Here is a 21,953-nt window from a genome sequence, read left to right as displayed (position 1 = left end):
AAAGTCATTGATCAGTTATTGATATCGTTTGTCTTTTTTCATATTTGGCATTGACGTAAAAGTAACCAGTTTGTTACTTTAAAGTAATACTTATATCATTAAGTAAGTTACTGAATATGTTTTTCAACAGGTAATTTGTAATTGTAACAGAATAGAAGTGTTTGCCGCAGACAAACTAATTACTTTCTCGAGGACCCATAAGTTTCCCTCTGGGTCCTCCCTCCGAATAGCCTGAAGCTATAAAATCCATCTTTCTTTTCCCCTCCCTTTCCTGATTCGGTAGCAAGGACAAACCAATGTGGTTGTGTTTTTTGATGGTGCAGGATACAACACAGCAACTTTAAGGCATGGTGACAACCTCTATCTCCTATTTGCGCCAGTCAGTTGTGGTAACAATAAATAATACGGCAGGCGGCACGGTGGCACAGTGGTTAGCATTGTCGCCTCACAGCAAGAAGGTCCTGGGTTCGAGCCCCGGGGCAGTCCAGCCTTGGGGGTCGTCCCGGGTCGTCGTCTGTGTGGAGTTTCCTCCGGGTGCTCCGGTTTCCTCCCACAGTCCAAAGACATGTAGGTCAGGTGAATCGGCCGTACTAAATTGTCCCTAGGTGTGTGTGTGTGTGTGTGGGCCGTGATGGCCTGGTGGCCTGTCCAGGGTGTCTCCCCGCCTGCCGCCCAATGACTGCTGGGATAGGCTCCAGCATCCCGCAACCCTGAGAGCAGGATAAGCAGTTTGAATAATGGATGGATGGATGGAATTTCACCGTTTTTTCACCCAAAACTACTTCAAGCTGACGTCACGTTGCTCCGCTCTATTCGCGTTTGTCGGGCTGGCCCTGCCCCCCCAAAAAAACCCACTCCGTCCCCATGCCTGGTGTATTTCGGGTGGTAACGCGTTACTTGACATAGTAGCTGTAATAGTATTACCAAAATCCTATTACAAACACACTATATTATTCATTACTGCTGAAAGTGATATACTCCAACGCTGATGTACTGGTCTTCAGGTGGTGCGGGTCCTTTAGGTCTGCCCGGTCTGGCTTTGGATGAAATGTTATTGGTTTGTGAGAATCTCTGCGGCGTGTATTGTACCGCCCCTTGAGAATCATTGAGTTTCGCTGCTGGTTGGCAGTGAGACGGTCTTTCATCGAACACGAGAACAACGTAACTCCCTGAGCTGTGCTGATATACATGTAATTACAAATGGAAAACACTTGCACAGGAAGTGTGCCTTTTCAACATTAAAGGACCTGCAGTAGCAACGATAACACACCGATTATCATTTTAATTAAGCCAATATCCAGTGTTAATTGGTATGAAATAAGTAGATTTTTTACTTTTTTCCCCTGTTGTTCACAGCAGTTGAGTTTGTGTTGAGCAGCACAGCTTGCAGTGAATGTGAACTACACAGCACAGTGGGAACTGAGTTTGAAATGTACATTAGCTAAATTAATTTAAGAGTAGCTGAGACGGAGCAGGAAAACATGTGTGTGTACTTCCTCCTACTCCTTTTCCAACGTGTAACAAATAATCTGGTGTAAACTGAGATTTGTTCGCCGAGTTGGATGTGTGGGTTTGTGGATCACTTCACATTATTGGCAATGGCTTATCTGTATGTTATATCCTGCTTATTTACATGTTTAAAATAAATCAGCATTCATTCTAATTAACACTGTATCCATGTGTTAAAACTTAAATGAAAGTAAGTTGTTGCAGCATTTTGAGGGAATGAAAGAAACTAGTATGAATATTAAGGAATTTCCAATTCATAGCTTTTTTTATTGTATGTACCAGTGTTTGATGCCGTATTCCTGATTAACAAATTCCACGACTTAAATAATAATAATATATTTTTTAAAAGAATAATGAAAATAAACAGATCTTGTTAGAGACAGTACACTGTTAATAATTGTTTCTTTCGATGTGTATCTAATGTGATGGCGGTGTTGCTGTGATGTTCTTGTACTGGAACGGAGCTGAATTATGTTGCTGTACGGAGAACAACATACCACCGACCCCGTCTGTGTGCTCATTAATGCATTTCTACTTTGACTTGAATAATCGTTGTGAAATAATCTTGTTTTCCTCTTTAGGTACGTCGGTTATCCAAGTCACAGCAACGGATGCCGACGATCCCACGTACGGAAACAGTGCCAGGATAGTCTACAGCATTCTCCAAGGACAACCCTATTTCTCAGTTGATCCCAAAACAGGTGCGTTTGGACTTTGCATGGCTACTAATTATACCGAGACAAAGGCTCCCTTCAGTTTGTGGGTTAGTGTTTATTTTTTTCTTCACTTATTGTTCAGGTTTATTTCTCATAATGGGCCTGCTATCAGGAAGAGCAGACGTCCATCCTGAGATGACTCGTGTGTGCACAGGAGCAACAACTGATATTCTGCGACCAAATTGAGCCTTTTTCAAACACTAATCAGTTGTGGTACTTACCCTCTGGTATAAGGGCCCTGACACACCAGGCTGATTGTTGGCTGTCGGCCAATGTCAGGCCATCGGTGAGTGTCTGTGACACTTGTTTTTGCAGTGTGTCCCGCACCATTGGCACTAGTCTGACCCCTGTTGGCAGGTTTTCAGCTGAGTAAGCATGTTGAATCGGCGGACCCCGCTGGTGAGACAGATCACTCTGATTGGCTGTTCAACTGTTCAGCTTAGCGAATCAGTGCAGAAGGTACATGCTAGTTGGCCGTCGGCTGTAGTCTCTGCGGTGTGTTAAAGTGCTGCTTTTTGGCCCTGACGGCAGGCGACGCAACAGTCGGCCTGCGTCACCGCTAGTCGGTTTGGTGTGTCTGGGCCCTAACTTGCGGGGCGTCTGCACACATCTAAAATAACGGGCTTCGCTGTCTTTCCACTGGCTTCCGTCAACGTCATTTTTGCTCCTCCAACAATCTCTTGCGTTACCAGGGCCTCACTAGTATCCCACATTCATCACAGCCTTTTATTGGACCGTTCCACCGAGGCAATACCTGTGATCAGTCAGCGAAAGACAAACCGCTGCGTCAACGCTAGCCAGCCAAACCCACCTATCAATGCCATGGAGAGCGAGAAGAAGTGCACGCCAGTTCTGACCTCGCCACACAGCCTCGAGTCACATTACCACAAATCAACAAACCACATGTATGTGTATCTGATCTGGAAACACATTTGAAAGTGGCCCAAATCAGAAACCCAAGAGGGCTTTTTTTTTTTTCATGCATGTTTCACTGTCCACACAAAACAAATCGGTCAATTTTAAGTAATAAACAAACAAACAAATAAATAAATCTGAACTGGGTTGGATTTGGGGTGACGTGAATGTAGGCAGTGTGGATTTCTGAGTCCTGGCAGCTGTCGTGGTTATTGTCCCTCCATTTCCTGGGACAAGCGCCGTGTATGATGCTGTGGATTCTGTGTAGCACACACTACAGTGATGAACGTCCCCTCCTGCTTTTACAGCGTGCCTGAAACTGTAAAAGCGAATCCCGCCACAGTGGAGTGATGGACTATACTGATGCTCTGTTGTTGTGCACGCCGTCTTTCTGGGCCATGACTTATTCCTTAGGGGTCAAAGGAGGCATTTGTAGAGAAGCTTTCAAAAAGCCATTGTTCCCTGCATTTGGAATGGATAAAACCTAATAGGCAGTGTTTTTAAAATCCATCTTTTGTTCCAGAAGCCCTGACTAGACTCTATTAAAGTTTAATAGACCTTCCAAAGAGCAAGATATAACTTTTGTATGTGTGGAAAATGGTTATGTATATTTTCGTGCATGTGTGTGTGTGTGTGTGTTTGTACGTGGGCACAAGTGCATGTGAAATCCTGAGTGGGAGAGACAAAAGGGAATGAGAAATCAACAAATGGTTTGCGCTTTGGTGAACACGTGTGTGTTAAAAGGTATGCATGCTTTTCTTTACCATTGCAACTGATCGACGTGAAAAAGATTCGACTAACAATGCACTTCGATTGTATTATCTGCAACAACTGTAATACCAGCGCCTCTGAGACTGCATAAACCATGTCGGACACCTGAGCACTGACGCAATTCTGACTGACGGAGGCGGAAGTGGCCCCTATGTTTGTCTGAAAACTTGATTTAACACAACCTCGAAATATTTTGTGGCATCTGCACTATGCTGCATGGCAATGGAACTACTATTACTACTTTCGGCTGCTCCCATTAGGGGTCGCCACAGTGGATCATCCGTTTCCATCTCTTCCTGTCCTCTGCATCTTCCTCTGTCACACCTGCATGTCCTCCCTCACCACATCCATAAACCTCCTCTTTGGCCTTCCTCTTTTCCTCTTCCCTGGCAGCTCCCTATTCAGCATCCTTCTCCCAATATACCCAGCATCTCTCCTCCACACACGTCCCTGCATGGCGATGGAAACGTCTGGAAAATCTTATTTTGAGCTTAAAAATACATTGCATGGTAATTTCCCTGCAACGCTTAGCACCAATGTTTCATTCCTTTATTTTCATGTGTAGTGTGCGTTCGAACTCATCGGAGGGGTTGTTTTGCTGGAGCTGAGTCGGCATCTTGTCTGCATTGTAATTCAGCGTGGGGTGAGCAGAGGAGTGAGGACGTGATCGAAGGCTGAGCTGGCTGCTCACTCCTCTGTGCAGTGCTATGCCACCTATATATATGTGTGTGTGTGTGTGTGTGTGTGTGTGTGTGTGTGTGTGTGTGTGTGTCTCTAGTTAGTTTCCTGTCGAACCGGCCCACTTCCACAAATTAGGACAAGAGCACTCCAGGAAGGGGCACACGGATCGTTTGCATCCGTGTGCAGTCCTTAATATACCGAGCAAGGTCTTGCAGGGGCTGTGTTGGCTTGCTGCCATATTGGAGTCGCACGCTGGGCTGCTGAAAATGCTTTGCATCTGTTTTCGAGTGCATTAGCTGCAAAGGCATCCCCCTTCTCTGCATGGCTCTGGATCCCAGTGCCAGTATTGCCAGCATCACAAAGGGTTCGTATCATATTGAGTGGATTTAAAGACCTTTTGTCTTGATCACGAAATTCACCCCCACACACGCACACACACAGATAAAAATACACACACACAGACACAAACACATACCTCTGGCTTTCGACCTGGTTACTCACAGCCTGATATAGCAGCAAAACTTTTTACCAGACTCATGAGGTAAACCAAGAGCTCATGTAGAGACAGAGGGTAATGGCAGCATTAAGTCTTCTGCACATATGGCCCTGAAGGAATCTCTTAAGGACTGTCTCAGACTTGACCCAAATCCGCAACCAGATACAATGAGAAACCGTCACAAAAAAAAAAAAAGGAAAAAAGAGAAACGAAAGCTCAGAAGGAAATATTTCATCTGGTCATATAAGACATCTCAGAATTGATAACCACATGTTGAGCACATTAACTCCGAAAATGCATCTTTTCTGCACCTTTGGGCGTATTTATTAAAACACGACGTCACGGTTTCAGTCGAGCAGCCCGGATGCTGAAACACAACGATGAAAATTCCAGTAAAGCGTTTGAAAACGTTGATGTTTTCCTGTTGTCAGTGTTGATTTTTACCGTTAAAGGTTTACAGACATCAGTACTGGACTAATTACTGGATATACTGTCTTTCAGTACTTCACCTCTGGGTCTTTCTTATGGATGCCAGACAAGTGCCCACTAGTCACAGCCGTTCTGAAAATAACAGCCGCCTTGAGTAAATACCAGTGTGCCTGGAGCCAGAGGAGAACGTGGTTTGATGCTCTGCATTTTAATTCTAAATAACAAAAGGCATTGCTAATAGTTTACAGTAATATTAAATTACAGAGTTCACATCTCTTAAGTAACTTTAATTAACTTGGAGAACAACAGTAAGACAGCTGCTGGTCTCCCTGGGAAATAAGATGCAGCCATGGATGTAAAGCTGTAATTGGTGCATCTGCGATGGCATCGTACTCACTGGGATGGAGGGTGAGGGGGTTTAAATGAGAGTCACTTGCCCAAAAAACAGCTTAATGCTGGGCTCATGTCTTATGACTATGATTATGTGTCAGTCGAATAAGGTTGAATCAGTTTATCTGGACACAATGTTAATGGACAGATGCGTTTCGTCACTCATCTAAGTGACCTCTTGGGTCTCAGCTGACTGCAGGTATCCCCACCCTTATAAACAATACAGTGGCATGAAACCAGTGATCTGTTTCATAAGCAGATATGGGTGTAACCATTAACTAGAGTTTCGGTGGCCACGTGTACTATTCAGAGGATTTGGGAATGTTTGCAATCACAGCATTGTAAGATGGTGACAGATGTACTCTTAGACCCCCCAACCACCCCCTCGGTTCAGGGATGGTTGTTCCCGCTTCACATAGATGGCCTGTTTGACTCCCCATTCAAACCAGCATTCCTCCCTATCAAGGATGTGCACATCCTCATCCTTGAAAGAGTGGCCGCCGGCCTGTAGGTGGTGTAGACTGTGGAGTCCTGGCCTGACGTGTTAGCTCTCCTGTGTTGTACCATCCTCTTGGCCAGCATCTGTTTAGTTTCCGTGATCTACAAGTCACAGCAATCCTCCTGGCACTTAACGGTGTACACTATATTGCCCTGTTTGTACTGGGGGACCCGATCCTTGGGGTGGACCAATTTCTGGCACAGCATGTTTTGGGGTTTGAAAGCGACTGAGATGTGATGTTTGGAAAATACACGTCTCGACTTTTCCAACACTCCCGCCACATACAGAACCACCACTGGTTTATGCTTAGGCAGCTGTTGTCCTTCTGTCTTCCATTGGCTGGGCACTGTTTGGGCATCTTCCTGGCTTTGACAAATGCCCAGTTAGGATAACCACACTTTACCAGGGCCTGTTTAATATGGGATTTCTCCCCTTCCCTGGTCACTGTGTCGGTGGGGACGTTGTCACTTCGGTGGTACAGCGTCCTGATGACTCCTAGTTTGTGCTCCAGTGGACGATGAGAGTCAAACCTCAAGTACTGATCAGTATGTGTTGGTTTACAGTAAACATCAACAATCAAATGTCCCTCATCACCAACTGCAGTTCCACAGTGTAAGAAGGCTAACCTGTCATTTTTCACATCCTCCCTGCTGAACTTGATGTGGTTGTCCACAGAGTTAATGTGGTCGGTGAAATGTGCTGCATCCTGAGATTTAATTTTAACCCAGGTGTCCACAAATCTGAACCAGTGGCTAGGTGGTGTCCCTGGATAGGACATCAGAGCCCTCTTTTCCACTGGCATTTTAAACTGATTGTTGTTTTTGGTTTTTATGCCGCTGTATTGTTAATAAGGGTGGAAAACCTGCAAAACCTGCAGTCAGTTTAGAGGGAAGAGGTCACTTAGATGAGTGATGAAACGTGTCTGTCAGTAAACGTTGTGTCCAGATGAGCTGATTCAACTTTCTATGATTTTCTGATTACCTGGACTTTTGAGCATACATAAAAAAAGAGTATGTCAAATTTTCAAAAACCAATATAATTACTTTCATATTACTCACTGGAAAAAAAAAAGTTTTTACACTCATTCATTGTTTCGACAATCTTTAACCTCTTCAAAATCGCCTGTCAAATCCTGACTATCCTTTACAAAATAATGATTACCGACTGATCAAGGTAGCCAAATAGCATCAATGTCCGCTGTCCTTGCCTGGCAGCGGTTCTCAGGTACCATCAGTACTGTTGGTTTTCTATTCTGACAGGTAAATTAGTTACTACATTCACCCGTTGTTCCAGCTCTACAAGCTCTCTGATTAAATGGCTGAAGTACCTGACAAAACAAGTAAACATCATTATCTTCCTGGCTGAAGAGACAAATAAAACAGCAGTAATGTGGGTCTCTGAGAACTACATTAACAGCTACTAGTCTCTGGAACAGAATTTGTGAAAAGAGGCATTATCAAACATGTTGAAATTAGGTGAACGCACATTAAAGCTTTCTAGCGTACATGTGCTTTTATGATGCCACAAATGCAAGCAAAATGCAGACAAGCTAGGAAAAGGCGAGGACACTAGCAGGACAAGAATAATCCTGTTTTTTAAAGCGCTGCAAACCAATCATACAAACTAATTTTGTTGCACCACAAACTTTTTGATAGAATGACCTTTATAATCACATAACCCCTAATACCGGTGGTGAGCTGTCAGGGGCATCGGGGCCTTCTCTGCTGGCCCTGTCAAAATCACAATCACAACATGTTTTTCATAAAACTGAAGTGTGTCTGAATTCAATGACTTGTTTTCTCCTGGGGCTGAGGAGGCAGTTCCTACGTCATGTAAACACATCACGGCTACTTGGAGCAGCACCGGTGGTATTGCTAGCCTTTGCTTGAAGCCCGAAGCTGCAAACTGATTACAACTTTGAGTGTCAGCCAATCAAATGTTGATGTGTAGTGACAGACAGGGCCCTCATGTGTCGGGGTCGTCATCAACTTTGAGCTTGAGCCTCTGGCGGGTTGCCGGCGAAGTACGCGCAATGGCCACCGCATTCACAGCTACTGACGGTTTTGTTGCCGATCTACTTTGTGTTTTTTGTGAATCTGGGAGGATTGTTTGCATATTTTTTTTTTACACGTTTTCCCAAACGGACTAAATTACTGGGTGAATTTTGCCACGAGTCTCTCAGGTGAGGTAGCACATAACTCCAGGTTGGTTTGCTCATCTTTCTTGCTGAATTGAAGGCAGAGCACTGATATTACCGTGGCTGTACTTTATTGAAGTTGAGCGAGTGACTGGTGAGCACAACATCAACTGTGGAGACTTGTGCGTTATGTCCGCCAGGTGGCAGCCTGGAGGGGATCGTGCCTTTGGTCTCGTGTGTGTCTGTCCGCAGGTAATCTCGCAAACTACGGACCTGTCAACCCCAAAAGTATGTTGTGCGCAGTTATGACTGTATGATCAAGAGCCGCTCGTAGTTGCGGTGATTGAAAACCTTTGGATAACGTTTGTCCTCGCGATTGCTGCTCCCTCTCTTCATTCACTCTCTAGCTCGCTCGACCAACGCTGTGTACGTGTTCGTGTTCGGGCATGACTGTAGAAAGTAAACGAGACATCGATTGTGTTTCGCAAATCATTAACTGCAGGTCTCGGCACAGAAACACCGGATGAACCAAAAAGTAATGTGCTTTATTCACCTCGCCGCCATGTTTGCTTAACCGAGATCATGAGGGGGAGTAGAGCCGAAAGTGCCATAGACTCCAATGTTAAAACTCCGCTATAAAAATACAAATTTCAAGAGTAGGGTTAATCACAGCCACAACCAGAAATCATCTCAGTGGATACAATGAAACATCTCCCATGGCTGAGCTAGGTTTTCTTACCGGCGTTTTATGCTTTAGAATGAAAGAAAGTCGCTCATCTTCATTCAGGAATCAGGAACGCTTGATTTCATTTCACTTCATGCACTTGCGTACACGAAATGAAACGAAAATGCCGTTTCCCCCAGCCCACAGCAGCACAACATACGGGAGTACAATTCAATTTTATATTTTATATAATAAAAACCAAGACGGTTAAACCCATCTGAACTCTTTTACTAAGGGCCCCTTCTCCCAATAGGTGAAAAAAAGGTATGGTTTGTTAAGTCAAGTCAATTTTATTTGTGTGGCCAATATCACAAATTACAAATTCGCCCCAGTGCATCGTCAAGTCCGAGCACCGGAGAAGGGGAGATATGCCTGGCAGAGCTCTGCACTCTAATAGTTGTTTTTGTGCCCTGTGTGTGTGTGTGTGTGTGTGCGCGCGCACAACGTGGTTGCTGAGTGACATAAAGGAAGATCTGATGGTGATGCTGCGATAGCTGCTATAGTGCACAGTGGTGTGTGTTGTGGTTGTTAAAGATCAGCTGTCTTGTTGGTGTTGATCCAGTAGTGCATATAGAGCATGATAGTGTGTTTTTTTATGTGGCTGTGTTGGCTGTACCGGCACCATAAGAGAAGTGTGTGTGTGTGGGGGGGAGGGGGAGTGCAGTTCGTTACTAAAGGCTCTGATTGAAACCCCACGGTACGCTACTGCCTAAATCCAAATTAACGGGCAATAGCTGTTCATTAAGTCAGCTTTTAGTTATTCAGTAAATCTCTCACACGCTCTCTTGCCATTTAGTAGCCATATGGGGGACAGCAATTCACACGCCGCCCATTTTATGAAGTCTATAGCAATGAAAATAAAGCGATCTGTTGTCTGTGAGATTACTTTGTAATGTTCTGTAATTTAAACAAAGGTCGCGATGAGAGATTGTTTCTTAACTACCATGTTGCAAATTTGTCTTGTGCAACGGCCGACTGTCTGTAATGATGCTGTTGAACTCTTGTCCTGCATCAGGTCTCGGTCTATACAGGGCCCTTTGGAAAATATAAATGCAGAGAAATCATTAAGAGCTCTCGAAAAGCGGCTTGTTTCTAAATCTGTCACCACATTGTCTACCTTGCCCGTTTGACAGCTGTGGCACACCTGTCTGAGTTGGTTCTCATCCAAATCGAGGCTCTAGGGATACAGTGTTGTCTACAGTCATTTCCTGTGTCAACCTGTTTTTTTACTGGGTGAGTTCAAAACCCTCCGAGACTGTAGCTGTGATTTAGGGCCATACAAATAAACGTGTGTTGCTTCTGTCTGTCCCAAGTCAACACACCGAGTTTCCACCTGCTTCCTCAATGTAAATCATACAGGTTTACGGCCGTAGCTAAAATCCCCAAGATTGAATATGAAACTGATTTACAGACACATGGTGAGAAAGCTGGTAAATGGACTCCAACACTAGTTGTCTACGTGAACGAAATCCCTCCTGTACAACATAGGGGAATAATAGCACACTGACCATGTTTTGAATATGACAAAACTGTTGGCATTTACAGGGCAAAGCCCTGTGGATGAAACGGCTTCATTTCTTCACATGGTGAAGAGCAAGCCGGCACTTTAACCTAAGAGCGTTCTATCCATCTCAGCAAAGCTATACAGCACAGCACGTGCTGGTATGGCTCCTTCTTATGGCTGGGTTGTGTTTCCTGTCTCTGGCATGTATCTGTCACTTACCCGCAGAGATATCAAGCGATATCAAGGATGTTCCTCATGAGTCTCACAACCGCTTAACCCCCACCTCCACACACACACACACACACACACACTGCTGCTGTGCCGTGTGCATGCCTCCTCCCCCCCCCCCCATTCCAGTCCCCTTTGCATCGTAAGTAGGCTAATTTCTCTGCTGATCTGGGATTTGGGAGTGTTCGACTTTTATTGAAGGAGCTGACACAGATCAAGACGTTTCTGGGTTCATGGATTAAGTCCTCCTCCCGGCTGCATCAAGGAGAAAAAAAAAAACGTCGCTTTGTCTGTCAATAAATAGCCTTCTTAACGACACTATGTAGTCTTAAGCAGTCGAGTGATTGACAGAATGACTCCTGAGTGGGAATGTAACGCAACGGGCAATTACCAAAGCTCACACGGCTGTGAAGAGGAAACACTGCTATTACCACCACTACTCCTACTAGTATTACCAATACTGCTGTTATTACTGCTTCACAGGTTTGAGTATTTTGAAAGACAAATGATGATAATAGATAAGCACTCTCCGTCACCTTGACTTCTAAAGAAATACTTGTGTTTGGATGTATCTGGGGATCTTGGCCACACAGGAGAGCAGACACACAAGGACAACAGAGTACTGGATGCACCAAAAACATGTGGATGTGAGGCAGGAGAGGGAAGAGTGCTTTAGTAATCTCCCATAATCCTTTTTGTTCACCCTGGAGATTGTCCTCCTTTAGAAGTTTCCAGCCCGACAAAGAGGTGGATAGTGTATGATGGTATCAACTTTAATAGACTGAGCGGGTTGAGGTAAAGGCTAACCACATCACTCCGCCAAATGGACTCGGGTTCAAGGAAGCCGGCTCTTTCTCAATTATTTTCTAAATTAACAGGGAAGCTCCACCGAGACTTGGCGCCGAGGCGTTACAGCTGGAGAAGAGTGGGGGGAGGGGGGGAGTCAAGGTCTGTGATCTCGGTGTCAGAGAACCAAGATACCTTTTAGTTCTTGAATTTTGCAAAATTAAAATAGAAATGCATGCCCTGTTTAAGTATTGTCGGGGATTTTGTTCTGGAATGATTGCCTCTCAGCCAATACCAGATGTTAACCCCGACTCCGCGCCGTATCTATTGTAATGTTTTTCTACATCCATCGGTGTAACTCCTTATTAGCCTCGCATCCCACTTCCTGTTAAGTATGTTTGTTTTTCCCATGCGTCACTCAAGACTGGTGGGGCGGGGCTTATCAGCTATTTATCGTGATGACAAATTAGTGGCAAGACATCATCTAGCTGTTGGTTCGTAATATCTATCGAGGAACAAACAGATCGAGATGAATGGAAATTTGCCGTTCCTTCCCTGTGTGCTTGGTCACCGCTCCTCAACCCGCTGCAGAGAGGGACCGCTTGGGAGCGAAATGCCTTGGCGAGCAAGGGAGTAATAAGAAACTCAAAAGGTCAGATCATCCGTCTTGGTGTTGTTTTAATGGAAAGTGTGGCTGGCTGCCAAGGTCTCCGTTTCTCAAGGACCCCGGGTTAAGTAACGCTAAGACTCCAGTTAATATCCAGGAACTTCAAATAGAGTTTGCAGGGCTCACATCATTAGAAGAAAAGTGGTTGGTATCACTATAATTGTGTTTTGATGTCCAGAAAAGCAGATAAGAGCCGATTAAGAGAGTTTCTGGAAGAAAAAAAATGTATGTCTCACTATTTTGTGTGTGTCTATTTGCAATTGAGTTTTTAGTGTCGCTAAATGAAAGCACACATTTGTTCTGCTGTTTTCCATTGTGACAGAAAATATCTCCCAAAAGTCATAACAATATAATGACAATAAACTGCCATTAAAAATATGGCAGAGTTTCAGTCCAAGGCTGCGGCATGATTCAGTAAAAATAGGCACAATGCATTACGATGGGTAATGAGCCGTAATGAGGGCAGCAGGGTGTCGTAAGACAAGAGATGATTCTTCAACAGAAGGACCTGGACTCGAGCCCCTGTAACCCATCCAAACTTGGGAAAGCCCTCCCCATTAATTCCGACTCCTTGGGAAGGATGCTGCGTCCCTGTCCCTATCGAGGATGCTGCTTTGTAGCTCTCTGCAGTCTGACTTCCATATGGGTGAAGGGAATTTATGAACTCCCCCCAATCATTATTTTTTAAAGCACCGCTTACCTTTCCGTCTTACTACACACCAAGCGAGTGGGCTGGTTTATTCTTACATGAGTGATCCAAATACATTTTACATGTCCCGGCTGAATCTGGCTGATACTATGCTGGCATATTTCCCTTGCTTGCTCTTGCACTGGACTAGCCCATTCTGAATGAGAGGCTGGAGGAGAGGGGTCGCCTCTCCAAAGTCATGACAGCATCCCTACCGATTAACTATAAAAAATAAGAAGTTGTTTCTTGTTCGCCGTTAAGCAAGAGATATTATTTGACAGTGGTGCAGGATAATTCATGTTTTCAATGTGGTTTCACCTTCTCCCAGAATCTGCTGGAAACGAGTGACATCATCTTAAAACAATGCACACCACTCCACCGATAAAGGTGTTTTGACTCGTTTCAAGGCAACCTTGCAAACAAGCCGTTCATCAGAATACGATCATATCTCACTCCATTGGCAGAATCTTTAATCCTTTTGACAATAAATGTTTTCAGGCTCAGTGCCAGACTGAGATATTTGTTAAGATGGGCATTTTTTTGCAGTGTATACCCTGAAGTAAACTGACTGGGGGGTTGTGGGTTGAGTCATCACCTTGAACAAAGGACGAGTCGTGTGTAGGTGTGTGTGTGTGTTGGGGGGGGGGGCATCACAACCCAACAGCTGAACTAGGGAACCTATTTTAGAGAATCAAAGCATGCAGCGCAAAACAGTCAATCAGCGAAATCCGGGTAGCGTAGCAGTCTATTCCGTTGCCTACCAACACGGGGATCGCTGGTTCGAATCCCTGTGTTAACTCCGGCTTGGTTGGGCATCCCAACAGACACTATTCGTTGTGTCTGCGGGTGGGAAGCCGGATGTGGGTATGTGTCCTGGTCACTGCACTAGCGCCTCCTCTGGTCGGTCGGGGCACCTGCTTGGGGAATAGCATGATCCTCCCACAAACTACGTCCCCCTGGCGAAACTCCTCAGCGGCTGGTAACTCCACATGTATCGGAGGAGGCATGTGGTAGTCTGCAGCCCTACCCAGATTGGCAGAGGGGGTGGAGCAGCGACCGGGGCAGCTCAGAGAGTGGGGTAATTGGCCAGGTACAATTGGGGAGAAAAAAAAGGGGGGGGTGTATATATATATATATATATATAAAAAGGTGCACACACCGATTTTTGTATTCAGGAAAAATACAGAGCGCCCTCTTAAGAACATGTTTCAATGACTTATGAATTGAATGCCCAATTAGACTGAGATTGAGAAGGCTGGTTATTAGGACACAAAGCCCTTTTTTGTGTCGTGTGACTACACAGAAATGAGTGCGACCCTCCGTGTATTTCTTCCCATTTTCTTTGGACTTATGATGACTTACCCAAACGGGGATTATTCACTCATCAGCAGAGCCAATATATGTAGCCTACCGCCCCGCATCCTGTAGACTCGTTCAGAGGAGGAGGTGGTTCTTAAAACACACATACATTAGAATGGGTCTTGGGGGCATCCCTGTGGCTTAGTACGGTAGTTACCATGTAGATCCAGGCCTGAGCGTAGTATGTGGTACCACGGCTTTGATTCCTGGCCATGACCCTTGTGTTGCATCATTCCCTCTCTCTCCGCCCTAGGTTTCCACTTTGCTGTCAAGTAACTGCAGAATTTGTTGGTCTAGTACACATCATGTTGTATTTATTCATTTTAAATGCTGATATGCTAAAACATGTGACAAGCAGTGTTTCAGTTAAGTTCATTAACACCAGGAATTAAAAAAAAAAAGTTGATGACAGCAGTGTCAGCATATCGGTTCGGCTTTCATGAAGAGTCTGCTGAAACCAGCTTTGTCCACGGGATACCAAACATGACAGACATATGGACACAGGAAATTCAACGGTGCGGTTTGATTCATACCACTTAGGGGGGCAGAGGTGGCAAAACCATGTCCAGAAAGTAAAAGTCTCCCCCCCCCCTTTTTTTTTTCTCTCCCCAATTGTATCCGGCCAATTACCCCACTCTTCCGAGCCGTCCCGGTCGCTGCTCCACCCCCTCTGCTGATCCGGGGAGGGCTGCAGACTACCACATGCCTCTGCCGATACATGTGGAGTCGCCAGCCGCTTCTTTTCACCTGACAGTTTTGCCAGGGGGACGTAGTGCGTGGGAGGATCACACTATTGTGCCCCCCCCGAACAGGCGCCCGTGCAGTGACCAGGACACGTACCCACATCCGGCTTTCCGCCCGCAGACACGGCCAATTGTGTCTGTAGGGACGACCAACCCAAGACGGAGGTAACACGGGGATTTGAACTGGCGATCCCCGTGTTGGTAGGCAACGGGATCAACCGCCATGCCCCCTGGATGCCCCCAGAAAGTAAAAGTCTTAACTGTTCATTTGATCCACCCATGTGATCAGCTGATTTCATTAGTTTCCCCAACTGAAGCGTGGTGCCGATGAGAATCCACTGGTTCGGTACATGGGTGGAGCAAATACATGGTTTTGCCACCTCTGCTTTGGGAGCTGGAGTGAAAAGTGCACTTGCACTTCCTTACCTTACATTTTTAAAAAGGCTAACATGCTGAGACTGCCTGGTGTAGGCTGAGTGACTCCTGTGACGGGAGGTTCAGTCCAGAGCTACCGTTGTTTTTCTGACCAATGTTTTATTGATTTTAATTTCCACAAGATTTGCAGGTGTACGTCAACAAGTAACATATAGGTATAGCAGTGCATTGATAGATCGGTAAATAAATAAAACAAACAAAATGTATACTTTTTTCCCTCTTAATAACTTCATAATTTAACGTTTTGGTCGCAATACAACCATGCCATGATGACCAAGACGGTAAGATACAGGAAAATTACAGAAAACATACACCTGCACCTTTTTGGGGAGGGGGGGGGGGATTTTTCCCTGTTTTTCTCCCCAATTGTACCTGGCCAATTACCCCCCTCTTCTGAGCCGTCCCGGTCGCTGCTCCACCCCCCCCCCCCCCGCCGTTCCGGGGAGGGCTGCAGACTACCACATGCCTTCTCCAATACATGTGGCCAGCTGCTTCTTTTCACCTGACATTGAGGAGTTTCACCAGGGGGACATAACGTGTGGGAGGATCACGCTATCATCCCCCCCCCAGAGGAGGCGCTAGTGCAGCGACCAGGACACACACCCGCAGACACGGCCAGTTGTGTGTAGGGACGCCCGACCAAGCCGGAGGTAACGCGTACCTTTGCTCGCTCCTTAACCCTGACCTACCCCGTCCCCATGGGTCTTTGTCTAAACCCCACCACACATGCAGGATATTTCCTCACAGTGTGTTGCAAAGTAAATAAGGAAACAAGATAAGAATAAAAGTTAATATTATTCTAGCTGCACCAAGTGCCTCCTTTCTAGCCTTGAGCATAACCTGGCCTGCCCCGTTCATCCTGGCAACAGAGAGCGCCACAGATAAAATCTCCATTAAGGAGTGAGGCCACTGATGAATGGAAAGAGTGTGCCGTGGTTTCCCCCCAACCGCCAGCATCTTTTTAGCAACAGCGCATGCTGATATCCACAGCTGTTCTGGAGTACAGTTAAAATCCTGAGTCATCATTCAAGACATTCTGGAGGGCGGCCGATGTCTAAGCCAAGTGTTTGAGAGAGAGGTTTTGTTGTTTGCTACCAGAAACTTCTAACTGATGGACACTCCCACATGGTACATGTAAAACATGACCCCACTTGATTCAAATCGCATAGGGTACATTTTAGAGAAGTAGTTATATTCGTCGTAAAACACCACTTTGGTGTTAAATAAGGTTAATGTGAGAAGGTTAGCTTTGTTAGTTTATGATTTGGATTTTGTGACGAACGAGAGGCGTTCCTCCAGACCTTGGCCCCGTCTATAGATGATTCAGAGTCGTCTTTCTTCTATTTTGTTATGATCGCCAATGGAGTCTGTGTATGTTCTAACAAAGCCTTGTAAATTAGACATGTCCTTCAGTTAATCCTGAGAGTTAATTTAATCCGTTATTGGATGAGTAATAGGTTGCCTGTCACTCAAAACATTTGCAGCCCGTATAGCAGAACGTAAACGTAGAAAAAAGGAGTTAGATGACAATCTGTTCGCCTCAAATCCTGAAAGCTTCTTAAACCAGTATCATTCATAATGTCTCCTAAGCTATATATACCTGAATTATACCAGGGGTGAGTTTAGTTTCATGTATGACAAACCCTACTGTGTGTTAGACATAAATTAAGCTCTATTTTTATTTTAGTTAGACTTTGCTGTTTTTTCATAATGATTTACTTGCGGAGATCATTCCAGATCAGAGCTCATATTCTGACTGAAAAGTCTCCTGTGCACTCTGCCCAGAACAGCTGTGGATACTGGCCCTGTGCACCTGTTGCGGAAATTGCCTGTAAACACTCAAGACTCGGAAATAATTACACGAGGCTCTGGTGATGAGAAAAGACAAGTTGTGTTGCGTGCAATGGGAGAATACAAGCAGTGGGTGAACTTAATTCATTCTCCCTTCCTGAGACAAAGAAAGACCAGATCGTTGGTCAACTAAAGCCAAACATCTGGTCATCGCCACTTAGGGGACCCTGTAGGTAGACGATCGGTATAGCCTAGACGATCCATATACCCCGGAAGTCGTTACGAAGCAATTCTATTGGTTAGTCGGTTAAAGGGTCCTTCCAGCCTATTTTGAATAGTTGTTGCCTGTGTTTAAACTGTCATGTTGGCGGCAAAGTAGTAATAGTAGTAGCCAATAGCACATTAATACTATAATACTAATAATAATCATGTAATGGTATTAATAATGTGAAGACACAGTAGGACTGAGACCCTAACCCTAGGGGTATACGGATCGTCGAGGGTATATGGATCGTCTACCTACAGACCCTATAGAATTACAAGACAGTGAGTTAAGCAGAGTATATGGGAGAGAAGATAACACCCATTACAAACATTCCTTACTCCTCTCTGGGAAGTTCTCAAGACCCTCTGTAAAGAAGATCTGACCAACAGGCGTAGAGAATCAAGTACACAATGAGTAAATGATGGCTCTTGTTGCTTCGTGCCAATTTTCCTTCACATGCCACATTCACTTTCACCGTATGTTGTGGCTTTCCTGCCATATCAGCTCAGCATCACAGGCAGATCGAGGGACTTCAACCAGTCCTGCAGATGACACGTCACCGAAGCTCTCCTGGATCTTAATAATGTCGGCTGCCTTGTTCCTTGACCCACTTTTACTGATTATTTAGCCTGAGGCAAACGGATTAGTCACTGCCCCTCGAGTCCCGAGGAAAGAAAGAGGAAATGGTCTATTGTGTAACAGATACCGCCATTTTTTTTATGAGAGGAGGGGAAAAATGACAACAATAATCATAATAAAAAACAACAGACTGTTTTAGCTGACAAAATTGAGCCTTTAAAGAAAACTCGATAAAATCAGGGCAGTAAGTCGATATAATTTCACTTCTCAGGAAATTCTTGACAGAAGTGAAAATGCATCAGTAATAATCGGAATTAGCTCGTTTTACACAGCCATTCAAAACACAACTGCTCTGTACCTTTAATGACAGTAAAAAAAGGTTAAAAAATACACTGGTATGGGTAGCATTTATGTCGGATGGACTGTGTACCTGCAAAAACTTGGGTCTAGGATGTTGTTTTCTCTAATCATCACCTAAATCCACATCCAATCTTCTCGCTGTGCATTTACACCAACAAGAATTAGGCCTACGACAGTGGTCTAACGGGTGAGAAAGGTACTGCAGCCATGACAGGATCAGATGAATTAACGTGCATCTACTGCCACTCTCATTAAGTCCTCCATCCTGGCAGATGAGCGGGCGTTGACACGAGGCACTAATAATCCAGAACTTTCCGTATTAACACTGCAATTTCCCAGTGAGATACAACTCAACAGGCTTCATGATGATGAGGTTCTTGGTTGTTGTTGTTGTTTTTTTCTTTCCACTTTTACAAGAAAGAGAAAATAGACAAACACGGGTTATCGGTGCAATGTGGTTCAGTCAATCATTGTCTTCACAAATGGCTCCCGCGTCATCACTAAGTAAACAACCCTCACAGAACAAACTGCACTTCAAAATGAAAAGCGTTTCTCAGCGTGATGTCGGCGATGTATGAGGAAACGTCAGGCTACGTTCTCTAATATCATTTCAGACTACTGTGATTTCTAAACACAGGCGGGAACAGCAACAAAGTCCATTCCCTCCTTTTTGATCAACGGCTTTGCATCAGTACCCAGATCTCCCTGTTCCCGTTCGCCTGTTGTGCAGCATTACTGGGTTCACAAGTTCACAAGAACACAAGTTCAATGGCTGCCTGAGGGGTCCTGCCTCTGGGGGAAAAGAGAGATTTACAATAAAAGGCTGATGTAATGGGGAGCACATATTAAATCAGGCTCCATTATGTGGTCAGCTGCAGAGATGGGGAATCAACCCCCCCCCACAAACACCCACACACAAACATGTACAAAAACATCACACACAGAGTCACACAGCTAAAATACTATATCCAAATCAAATGATGAAGACAGGAAGTACATACTGCATTTTTAAACGTTATTCATTATTTATTCGTGCGTTTATGGGTGTGGAGGGTGGAGTTCCTGTGTAGGGACGTCGCTGTGTAACGTTGCTCCATAGTGATGACGAGATGTGCAGCAGCCATATATCACTACCTCAATGCAGTGAAAGTTCACGGCTGTGTTTTGTGCGTTATTGTAGTGATAAACATGATTGAATGGGTGCCCCGAAAGTTGCATTCAGCACCGCGCCAAGGTTGGATACAGAATGAAATGTGAGGAAACCTTGACAGTGAGAAAGTGGGAGAATCAAGAGGTTTTTTTTTTTTTGTGGCGGTGTTTTATGAGGTTAGGGTTTCTTTTGGGAAAGTGTCACTGTTAAGTGTACACCTCACTCATCTTTTTGTAGTAGAAACTGTAAAAAAAATCATCTGAGAGTAATGACTTGTGTCTTCATCGGGAAATGTGCCTGCATTGACTGTTTTATTTGTGGGGTGGGTGGGTGTCCAATTTATTGTTTTTTCGGGCTTCTTATTGTGTTAATATTTCAGAAATTTGGGGGTTGCCCAGGTGGCGTGGTGGTCTATTCCGTTGCCTACCAACATGGGGATCGCTGGTTCAAACCCGTGTTACCTCTGGCTTGGTCGGGCGTCCCTACAGACACAATTGGCCATGTCTGTGGGTGGGAAGCCAGATGTGGGTGTGTGTCTTGGTCGCTGCACTAGCGCCTCCTCTGGTCGGTCGGGGCACCTGGTCAGGGGGGAGGGGGAACTGGGGGGAATAGCATGATCCTCCCACATGCTATGTCCCCCTGGTGAAACTCCTCATTGCCAGGTGAAAAGAAGTGGCCGGTGACTCCACATGTATCGGAGGAGGCATGTGGTAGTCTGCAGCCCTCACCGGATCAGCGACCAGGACGGCTCGGAAGAGTGGGGTAACTGGCCGGATACAATTTGGGAGAAAAAGGGGGGGTGAGATAATATATATATATGAGACATGAAACAGGCTTGTACTGTCTCATAAAGTATTTACTTAGTGGATTTTATATATATTCAAAAATTGTTATCTTACATCACATATTTGGATCCACATACAGTAGCTTGAAATGTATTTTTACCACTTGTCAGTAAATGAACACAGGTCATCAAACATAGATTAAAGGAATAGTACGCATCAATGGGCGCTTTGGAATTGAATAATTCCTGATGTTTATTCTTCTTGTCTTGACAACAAGACGTTGCCGAGCAGCCGTCATCTTACCGTCTTTATTTGCCTCTGCTGGTGCAGGAATCATCAGGACTGCCTTAGCCAACATGGACCGGGAGGCCAGAGAACACTACGCTGTCGTCATCCAAGCCAAAGACATGGCAGGCCAGGTTGGAGGCCTCTCCGGCTCCACCACCATCAACATCACCCTGAGTGATGTCAACGATAACCCGCCCAAGTTTCCCCAAAGTAAGTCCCATGAAACAGGCTGACATTTACTGAATATATTTTTCTTCTCCCTCCATTTACGTTTTCACCTTTGTCTCCCACTGTCAGACTGTTGCAAAAAAGACATGAATGGACTGCCCGCTTCCCTTCTAATATATATATATATATACACATGCACACCGAGGATGTCATATCAGCGACCTACGGGCTTGATTTGACTGCTATCCTTGATAACAAAATATAGCTTGCTGTAATGTGATGCTGTGAATGTCTTCATAACAATACGTTAGAAACTTAAAGTGGTGGATGTCTCGCTGTACACTATAACCCTGCTCCTCCATGAATGCAGAGAAAAGCACATCGAGATGTGTCAGGCTTTCAGGTTGGCATGGTGTTTTCTATAGCAGGCCAGTCAGAAGCTCCACATGCTTTAATTCATGATTTAATGATTTGTATTATTCATTCAATGCAGGCATTTTCTAAAGAGATATGAGCCGAAGTGGTTTAGAAAGTAAATCTGTATGTAATCCTGACGATTATATACAGTGTGATAATTCAAACATTCACTGTTGGCAAAGTCAGATAACAACTGATGAAGAACCGGGTCTCGCAACGTCTATATTTTTCACTGTATTAATATTCAATATAAATAGGCTATGAAATGCTGATTTAGGATGCTTTTTCTGTGAAGTTATCTCATCAAGTGTAGTGATCTGCTGTGTTAAGATGTGCCCATTTGTTTGTTTGATTATATTTATATTGTGTTTAATTATGTTCAAACCATCAACATGGTTCTGAAAAACTCTGCACCGGAGTTTAAAGAGTCCTTCCTTTCCAGTGCTACTAAATCCACTTTAGCATGTAATGTC

The 21,953-nt window shown here is 44.7% G+C and overlaps 1 protein-coding gene across 3 annotated transcripts in view; it reads left to right on the top strand.

Annotated features, from left to right (window-relative positions):
- Nucleotides 1-21,953, top strand: part of LOC130129501 (cadherin-18) — a 94,279-nt gene that overhangs the window by 33,477 nt on the left and 38,849 nt on the right. For 2 of the 3 annotated variants that reach the window (XM_056299048.1, XM_056299047.1), the window contains exons 3-4: nt 2,091-2,210; nt 20,938-21,105. In XM_056299048.1, the coding sequence (XP_056155023.1) occupies nt 2,091-2,210; nt 20,938-21,105 (288 nt within the window). The remainder of the gene's footprint in view (nt 1-2,090; nt 2,211-20,937; nt 21,106-21,953) is intronic. The other variant, XM_056299049.1, reaches the window with a different exon arrangement.

This window comes from Lampris incognitus, chromosome 19 (assembly GCF_029633865.1).
Source record: "Lampris incognitus isolate fLamInc1 chromosome 19, fLamInc1.hap2, whole genome shotgun sequence".
Lineage (NCBI taxonomy): Eukaryota > Metazoa > Chordata > Actinopteri > Lampriformes > Lampridae > Lampris > Lampris incognitus.
The sequence above is the reverse complement of the archived record's forward strand: the minus strand, read 5'-3'. Positions and strand labels throughout refer to the sequence as shown.